We start from the raw sequence: 9,567 nt of genomic DNA on the forward strand, positions 1-9,567 counted from the left end.
GCCCCTGGGGACCCCGTGCCGCATGTCCAAGCTTGATCCTCACCCCTCCGCCAGTAGCTGCCCTTGACCACTTGTCAGGCTGGAGGTGGTGGGGTGAGGTGCACCCTGGCCGTGTGGTCTGCATTCAGGAAGCACAGGACCATTTGGGCAGGGAATTCTGGGGTCTGAGTACCCCGGGTAAGATGTAAAAGAGGGAGGGAAGAGTTAGGTAGGCACATTCCCTTGGTCACATGGGGAGGGTCCTAGCGGGGGCAAGGTCCCCCTCACTGAGGTTCACGTCAAATTGCACAGCGGGACCAGGACTGTGATGGGGGAAGGATTGGGGGCTGTGGGAGACTAGCCTGGAAAGTAAGAGATGATTTCCCCAAACGGCAAAGGGTAAATGAGGCATGCTGTCACCTGACAAACAGGATGCTGGCCCTTTAAGAAGAGGATGGGGATGATAGAACAGGGACCCTCAAGATTTGGGTAAGAAGTTCTCTGGACCTTCCTCACCACTGCCCCACCCCTAACTGTTATAGCATCTAAGGGGGGTCGGGGTCCTGGAGGCCACTTGATCTAATTCTCCATTTCACAAAGGGCAAACCACGGCCTAGAAACCTGGGGCAAGTCATCCACAGTTACCCAGGGGCCAGGCCTCCTGGTTCCCATGGTGCTCAGCCTCTGGTCTCCAGAATCCCTTAGTTGGATCAGTGCCTCCCTCCCCACCCAAGAGCCAGGGTCCAAGAAGGGAGGGCAGTAGTTTATAAGAGTATCTCACGCGTGTGATGTGCCACGTTGGTGACCCTTGGTGGGCAGCTAGCTGGACTTGAGAGGCATCTGGGGTGCCAAGGACAGATGCCATTCTCTGGAGGGGTCAGTGACGCCCCGTTCCCGCCCACACACTGCACCATGCATGTGAGTGTGTTCGCTGTGAGGCAGCCAAGTGCGGCAAGGAGGCCAGTGGCTGGTAAATAATTTATCAGGACAGCTGATAGTACCTCCCCAGAACTGCCCGCCAGCCCCCAGCCCCCCTCGAGCCTCGTGCTTGCGCCTCCTGCCTCCTGGCCCAAACCAGCTGGACCAGCTTTCCCAGTGCCCTCCTGCAGCTCCCCCTTCCCACCAGCCGAGTCACAGCCTCCAGGGCACCTTCAGGCAAACGGGTGGTGGGTCCTGATCTTGGAGACCTGAAGGTGGGCTTCTGGGCAGAGATGGCCCTGCAGAGCCAGATGTGGTCTCCGGCCACACCCATGTAAGTGTCCGGGATGGGGGGGGGGTTGGTGGGCAGGGCCTGGGAGGGGCTCGGAGGTCGCTGGCCTTTCCCGGGGGGTGAGAGCCCCAGCTTGGCCTCTCCTAAGGGCACTAGGGGGAATGGAGAGAGCTCAGCAGCCAACCCCACGGGCTTTTATGTCCCCCTCCCCCAGAGAGTCAGGTGGGAGATGTGGACCCCCACCTCCTTTTTTCAGGGATTTTCTGCAGGCAGTCTTCAAGCTCAAAGTCCAGCCTGGGGGTGGGGCTCTGACTGGGGAGGGGGCGGGAAATGCCAGGGTCCCTCACTCCCATGTTTTGCCTCTAGAAACATCCCTCAGTGTCCAGGGTGGGAAAAAATGCTTGAGATACAACAGAAAAAGTTAACAGCTCCCAAACTGGGAAAGATGATGGCAAAATCGGAACCATCACCCGCTTAGTGAAATGGTCACCAAGTGTTCCTGGTGACAAAAGGCCACGGCCACGAACACTGTTCTTGTAGAGTTGGAGATAAACACTATCAAACGGGGTGTGCAGAGAATTTTAATATTCAAGTTTTGAGGGCATTTTAAAGTAAGAGGGGGGAGGGACTCCAGAGGTTTGTAAAGAGTTCTGGAAAAGAGTTCCCCCCCCGGGACCCCAATTTGGTTGCTCACTCTTTTGGGTCCCCCGTTGCATTATTCACCAACTACAAACCTGGTTGCCTAGCAATGGGAACCCGATCTCCACCCCCACCCCCCCAGCAAGGAAGAGGCAGGGAGATTACATCTTGGGAATGGGACAGCAGAGGGTGGGGACTTTAGCCCTCCCCCAAGGGCGAACTTATTAGCAGGGGTCTGGGCTCCCTTTGGGATACCCTGCAAAGCATGACTTCAACCCCCTAGTTCAACTGAAATCGGAACTCCCAGGCTGATCTCTGGCCTCGTGGCTGCCATAAGAGGGTGCCTAGACTCCCCTCTTCCCTGCAGTGTTCCCAGTGTTTTGGGCCTAAGAGCCCTGAGTTCTGATCTCCTAACTCAATGATCTTAGACAAGTCTTTCCACTACTTCTTGGAGCCTCAGTTTCCCCATCCATAAAATAGGGACAGTAGTACGATTGCCTCCCAGGATCATTGGGAGGATTAAATGAATTACTGGAGACAAAGCATTTAACAGCACCTGGCATATGGTATGCACTGGCTAATAATGGTTGGCTGATTTTATTCTCAGAATATCAACTCAGCAAAGAGTGGACTACAGTGTCTCAAGATCAGGGCAGGGAGGGAGAGGCGGAGGTGACTGGGGGAGCCTAGCGGAAACCCTCTAGAGCACTTTGAGCACTATAGGTAATAAGCATTGCATTATTATGTCTTTATGGTGTCGCCAGGGAAGATCTGGGAGGCCCCAGCAGAGTTTGAGCAATGAGGCTAATGCTCACGCAATAGAGTTAGTGCTCAAATTAATAAATGTTTGAGGGCTTGCCCTGTGCCCTCCTCCCTGGGCTAAATGTCAGGGACAACAGGCAAATAGATAGATCCTTCTAGATATTGGCCTGTGAAGCATGTGCACATAGTGAGTGATCAATGCACATCTGTGATGATAGGTTCATGTGACAATGTCCCAACCCACAGAAAGGGTGGCTCTGTAGGCTGGGAAGTGGGGATCCTGGGGTGCTGCAAGGAGGTCAATGATGGGGGGATCTCAGGTTAAACCTTAAACAGCAAGACCCCTCTGCCTCCTCCCAGCTCAAGAGTCCAACGCTAGGCTACGTGACCTGGTAACCTTTGCTCCCAGGGAGGAGAGTTGGCAGGTAGCTCCAGTTACCATGGCAATGGCATGTGTCCACTGTGGGATGGACACTTTGCTCCCCAGACTCCCTCATCCCCCAGGGCTGAAGGAGTATCCTGGGTAGGAGCCGAGCTCTGGAGAGGGTGTGGAATTGGAAAGAGACACACAGCATGTTAGGGGCCTGGCAGGATTTGAGAGTGCCTGTAGGACAGCCTGGGAATGGTTCTTATAATTAACCATAAACATTATTAATCATAGGAATTACTAAAGTTATTAATAATAAATGACACTACTGTTTTTGGAACACTATGTCCTATTTTTTCCTGCATGGGTGTTTCCTTGCAAGGGAACCTCTCTGCAAGGTGAGGATGAAGTTATTCCAGCCCATTTTACAGATGAGGAAACTGAGGCTCAGAGAGGTGATGTAAGGCCTAGGAAGGGCTTTAGCTCAACTTGTCATGGTCTCTGCTCTCCCCGCCCCCCCATAGGACCCCTGGGCTCTCCCCCAACTCCTTTCAGTTGCAAAGGGGAGGTAGAGGAAAATGCTGGGCTTCGGTTGGTTTCCAAGCAGCTCAGGGATCTTGGCTCAGAGAGGAGCATTCAGGAGGTGGCCTGATGCGGGGCGGGGCCCTGGGAGACCCCCTCCGCAGTGTCTGCCTTCTCCCCACAGGCCCATGGCCGAGAGCTCCCTCTACCGGCAGCGGCTAGAGGTCATCGCTGTAAGTGAAGCCCTCCCAGGGCGCTCCGCCCGGCGTGCTGGGCCCTCCTAGTCTTGCCCCAGGTCTCTTCCTCACCTCTCTCTCAATCCGGGAAGCAGGCCTAACGCTGTGAAGTGTGTGGTGGGGGGAGGAGGGGGAAGGCACCCTCAGCTCCAGCCCTGCCTGGGGCGCCCCACCTAAATCCTCAGGCCCCTCTGCTCCCCAGTTCCTCTATGCGGTCACCACCACCCTCAGAATGGTGAGGCTGTGTACTCCACACTCTGATGCTCCATTCTTGAACCCCTGTCTCCCAAACAACCCATGTCTGAACCCCATTTCTCAGACCCCCATCTCTGGATCCTCATCTCTCTGGATCCCATCCCTGTGAACCCCATCTCATTAATCCCTAGTCTCTGATCTCCCGCTTCTGCACCCCCATCTTTCTGGACCCCATCTCTACACCCCGGTCTCTCTGAACCTCCATCCTTCTGACCCCTATATCTGTACCCCATCTCTCTGAACCCCCATCTCACTAACTCCTATCTCTCAGCCCTCGATTTCTGCACCTCCATCTCTCCGGACCCCATCTCTACGCCCCAGTCTCTCTGGACGCTCACGACGGCACCCCCTCCCTCTGATATCCATAACTGGACCCCCATTTCTCTGAACCCCCCTCTCTGTAACCCTATATCTCGGACCCCCACAGCTCCGTCTCCCCCTTGGGGATCCCCATTCCAAGGCCCCGCCCCCCACCCCCTTCCACAGACCCCCATTCGGCGCGGGCGAGGCCTCCGCAGCATCCCGGGCGCGGCCGGCCCCGCCCCCGCCGCCCCGCCCCCACCCGCTGCTGAGTCAGCGCCTCCGCAGCCCCCTCCCCGCCCGGGGCCCCGACGTGCGCTCCGCCGCCCCGCCCGGCTCGCAGCCCCGGGAGTCCCGGGAGCCCCCGCGAGCCCCGCGGAGGAGGGAAGGCGGAAAGGGAGGCGGCGGCCCCGCCCGGCCCGTGGGCAGCTCCCGGTCCTCTGTGCGCAGGAGAAGCGGCGGCTGCAGGAGGCGATCCGCGCCGCGCGCCGGGAGCTGGAGGAGGAGAAACTCCGCGTGGAGCGGCTCAAGGTTGGGGGCGGGCAGGGGCGCCTCCCCAGCCTGGGCAATGAAGTGGGGGTGTCTATGAGAGTCGGTTTGGGGGGAATCATAGGAGCCTGTGTCCAATTTGGGGGAGCAATTGGGGGCATGGGTTCCAGCTTGGGGGGCATTTTTCCTCTGCTTGGGAGAGTGGGGGGAGGTAGTGGTGGTGATGGGGACATTTGTACCACCTTTGGGGGAAGAGTATGGGGACAGTGAAGGTGTTTGTCCAGCTTCGGGGTAGGGAGGGGCCAAAAGAGACGTTGCTTTCACCTCTGCCGGCGCCTGTCCCATTCTGGAAGATGATGGGTGTTTTGTTCTAGGCTGGAAGAACTGTGGGCTGGTAATGGGGTGTCTGTCCCACCCGGCAATATTGGGGTGCACAGTGAGGCCATGTATCATATCCCACCCTGAAAGAGAAAGGTCTGTCCCATTCGGGTGGTTTTGGGCAATAAGAAATCTTCCCAGCCTAGGACATTAGGAGGGGACCCTACATGGGGTGGGGGGAGTCAGTGTGCACAGCCCGAGCTGCCTTCCCATGCCCAGAGGAAGTCTCTCCGGGAGCGTTGGCTAATGGACGGGTCGGCTGAGGGGACGGAGCGGCAGGAGGAGTCTGCCTCGAAAGACCCCCAGTCACCTGAGGGCCAGGCTCAGGCCCGAATCCAGAACTTGGAAGACAGCTTGTTCACGTGAGTCGGGCCCCTGCCAACCTGGCTAGGCCAGGTCCCCAGGTCCACTCCAGGGAAGTGGCAAATTGGGGATTGGTGGTGGCGGGGGAGCATTGAGCCTGGGGGCCTGGCTCCCAGCAGCCTCCTCTCTTCCTCAGACTCCAATCTCAGCTGCAGCTGTTGCAAGGTGCATCCACAGGTGCCCAGCACAAGTCCTCAGGCAGGCCCACCTGGCGCAGACAGGTGAGGGGCCAGGGGAGCAAACTGGGGGGGGGGAGGCGGCCAGCAGGGACAGAAGCAGGATTTCTCCAAGTGCAGTTTAACCAGTGAGTCCTCTGCTATTTCTTTGCTTTGTGGTCTTGGACAAGTCGCTTGCCTTGCTCCAGCCTGTTTCCCTAGGTCTAAAATGAGAATAGCAACAGCACACAGCTGGATGAGATGAGGGGGCGGATCAACAAGATCACAGCTTCGCACCAGGCACGGGCAGGAGGAAAAGTTTTCCTATATGATTGCTAATCTGGCCAGAATGAGGAATACGGTGGGAAGATGTGGGGGGGGGGGCTCATGGAATTTGGCCTCAGAGTGAGGAATGGGTCACCATGAGATGCTCTTGTGATCTGGGGCATCCACATGGGCTTTTGTTTTAGTAGCACTTTTATTAAGATATATTCTGCATGCTACGCAACACACAGGCTTTCGACAACTTCACATTAAAATCTGGCTCTCTGGGTTGTCCCTGAAGTCCAAAGATCTGGCACCATTTGTGCCTGGCCACAGTGAGGTGCAGCTTTTCCACAGTCGCCCGCTCTCCCTGATGTCTTACCTTAGCTCCTAGGTGCCCATTTCAGGGCACAGAGGGAGAAGGAGACCTGTTCATGGATGTGGGAAGCACTTGTTGGGTTTTTAGCATAGGCCAGGAGTTCTTGCCAGAGAGGTGCAAGTTAGGATTCCTGGCCCACGGGAGCTCAGGGAGCTCACCGTCCAAGAGTCTGTGATGGGGGGAGACCTGGGCAGGGGAGGAGCACAGAGGAATCACCTGAGTGAAGTTGGGCGTTCAGGGAAGGCTTCTTGGAGGCAGTGCCCTCTATATTGAATCTGAGTGGGAGCCAGGCAAGAGTGGAAAGGGAATTTCAGGCAGAGGAAGCAGCCCATGTAAAGGCCTGGAGGCTGGAAAGAGGGTAAGATCAGAGAACTGTGAGGAGGAGATCCCTGGAGCTTGGCCATCCCTCCGTTCCCCTCCCTGAGCCCATTTTCATACTCTCGCACTGCCCCCCCCCACTCCAGCTATGCTGACCCTCTTTTCTAGTTCTTGAACTTGTGTAGCTCATTGCAGCCCCAGGGCTTTTGCACTTGCTTTCCCCTTGGCCTGGAATGCCCTTACCTACCTCTTGACTCAAGGCTGGCTCTTCCTACCCTTCGGGTCTCTCTCTGTTCAGTGTCACTTCCTCCAGAGCCCCTCCTCCTGCTTTTTTATTTTTTCTGCCATAATCTTGCTCACTCCCTGGCATTACCTGTTTATTTGTGTTTATGTTTATACCTCACCCCCCCGGAATGTAAGTCCCCATAGCAAAAGGCTTAAGTAAGTGTCCCTTGTCCCACAGCAACCTCAGTAGCTGACAGAGTAGGTCCCTAATACAGAGCTATGGCTCATGGACACAGTATTAAGCACCTAGTGTGTGAGGCATTAGAGCAGGGGGTGGTAAGACAGGTGAGGAAGGCTGAGGGTTTGGTCCTGAGCGAGATCGGGGGGGGGGGGGGGGACATTGAGGGTGTTTGAGCAGGGGAGGGTACCCGCATGCAGGGAGGCTGGAGGTGGAGACACCGGCTGGCCTGACCTTGTCTCTGCCATCCCTGCAGGGTCACCGACCTCTCTCGCAGCCTACCGTGGAGGCAGGTCCCACAGGTGGGTGTTTGTGCTCAGGCCTGGGGGTCCCAAGAAGAGGGGCCTGAATCTGGGGGGCCAGAATCTCACCCTGTCGCCCCCTGTCTCCTCTCCTTTCCTCCTCTCACTCCCCAAGACCACGCTGATCTGAACAAGAGAGCCTCCCTACCAGCTGGACCAGTGGACACGTCCCCAGAGTCCCCCTCTGAGCCCAGAGATGAGGCTGTCAGGGCTCCACCAGCCCTGAGGTTGTTCCCTGGGGCAGCAGGGGCCTCCTCAGAAGCCAATGGCCCCTGCCCTGGACCCAGCCCCCTTCCAGAGCAGGAGCCTTGTCAGGGGCAGGCAGCATCCAAGGGGGGCGTGGATGAGGCCAAAGGGGGTGTGGTGAAGGTGGTATGGGAGGGGCTGAGGGCCACAGAGGACTGTGCCATGGGGGCCACGGGCCCAGAGCTGGAGGCTAAGGTAGAGGAGATGGTGTTGGAGGCAGTTGGGGACAGGCAGGAAGCCAGCTGCCCAGAGCTCCCCTCCTGGGTGACAGCGGACAGGGGCATCGTGGAGGTGGTCTGGGAGGGGGTGGGAGGACCGGACAGCAGCGACTCAGAGGCCACAGGGGAGGCGGGCAGGGGCCAGAAGGCTGCGCAGACCGGCTCATCGAGACTTCAGGTGAGACTGGAGGGAGCAGCTCCTGGAGAAGGTGGCGTTCCCAGGGGCAGCCCTGATGCTGATGGGCCAGGGGGCTCTGGAGGAGAGGAGGGGTCTTTCATTTGGGTGGAGAGGGTGACCCTTAGTGAGGAGTGGGAGGAGCTGGTGGTGGAGGGATTGGAAGGGCCAAGGGTGTGGGGAAAGGGGGGAGGACCTGAGAGTCCACTGGGGGCAGAGAGGGGGGCAGGGGAGGAAGCCTGGGAGGCAGGGAGAAGCCAAGCAGAGGAACCAGTGGGCGGAGGAAAGGGGAGTGAGGAAAAGGCAGGGACAGAGCAGGAAGGAGCAGACATGTCTCTGATGGTGGAGAGGGAAGGAAGCAAGCCAGAGCAGACAGGGGGTGAGGAAAAGCTGGGGACAGAGAGGGAAGCAGTTGAGGGACCTCTGAGGGCAGAGAGGGAACAAGGCGAGGAGCCATTGCAAGTAGAGCAGAAAGGAGGTGAGGAAGAGCTAGAGGCAGAGAAGGAAGATGAGGAACCATTGGGAGTAGAGCAGAAAGGAGATGAAGAAAAGCTAGAGGCAACTGAAGAACCATTAGTGATGGAAAGAAAGGAAGGCAAGGAATCACCAAAGGTAGAGAGAACGGGAGGTGAGGAGCCACTGGAGGCCGAGGAAGGAGGTGAGGCGCCATTGGAGGCTGAGAAAGGAGGAGGTGAGGCGCCATTGGGGGCTGAGAAAGGAGGAGGAGAGGAGTCACTGAAGGCAGAGAAGGGAGGAATTGAGGCACCAGTGAAGGCAGAGAAAAGAGGAGGTGAAGAGCCATTGGAGGCCAAGAAAAGAGGAGGTGAGGAGTCACTGAAGGCAGAGAGAACAGGAGGTGAGGAGCCATCGGAGGCCGAGAAAGGAGGAGGTGAGGAACCACTGGAGGCAGAGAAGACCGAAGCAGTCGAGGAAGATCTGAGTCCAGAAGAGCAGAGAGAGTCCGGGGGAGGACAGGAATGTCAGGCAGAGGAGGTGAGTGAGGCAGGGGCTCCCTTGGGGGCCAAGGAAGAGTCAAGGCCAGAAGAAGAACCCCAGCCCCAGGAGAAGCAGGAAGGCTCCCTGGAGGAGAGATCTGTAAGACCCCAAACCCCTGCTCAGGGCCAGGGCCCCTTGGGGGACGCCACCCCCCTCCTGGCGGAGACCCCCGCCCCAGAGCAGCCTGCCGAGTGCCAGCCACTTCTTCGGGCGCAAGGGCCCAGGGCCCACCCCAGTGCCCGGCCCGTGCCCACCTATGCCCCTGCCCGGCAGCCCGAGCCATCTGCCCCTGCTGAGGGTGAAGAGGCAAGTGGCCCGAAGCAAAAGACGTGCCAGTGCTGTGCGGTCATGTGAGCCCACGCCCTCCGCCCCGCACCCAGCGCCTCTCACAGCTACCTCGGCCTCTCGGCGTCCAGCGGCGGCTCCCAGGCACACGGGGGGGGGGGGGGGGGGCCGGGAGCCAGCTGGCCCGCACGTCACCTCCTCCCGGGCTTCCGGGCGCTTCCCACTGCCTGTGACCCTGGTCCCCGTCTACGACAAAGCCTTTATAC

At 58.3% G+C, this 9,567-nt stretch overlaps 1 protein-coding gene across 1 annotated transcript; it reads left to right on the forward strand.

Annotated features, from left to right (window-relative positions):
- Window positions 1-1,035: 1,035 nt before the first annotated feature.
- PALM3 (paralemmin 3) lies at window positions 1,036-9,379 on the forward strand. The gene is made up of 8 exons (XM_078054585.1): window positions 1,036-1,231; window positions 3,664-3,712; window positions 4,721-4,801; window positions 5,357-5,499; window positions 5,637-5,721; window positions 7,336-7,381; window positions 7,497-8,596; window positions 8,849-9,379. Exons 1-8 carry the CDS (start codon window positions 1,191-1,193, stop codon window positions 9,368-9,370), a joined length of 2,067 nt encoding a protein of 688 aa, XP_077910711.1. The 5' UTR covers window positions 1,036-1,190; the 3' UTR covers window positions 9,371-9,379.
- Window positions 9,380-9,567: the final 188 nt, after the last annotated feature.

This window comes from Halichoerus grypus, chromosome 1 (genome assembly GCF_964656455.1).
Source record: "Halichoerus grypus chromosome 1, mHalGry1.hap1.1, whole genome shotgun sequence".
NCBI lineage: Eukaryota > Metazoa > Chordata > Mammalia > Carnivora > Phocidae > Halichoerus > Halichoerus grypus.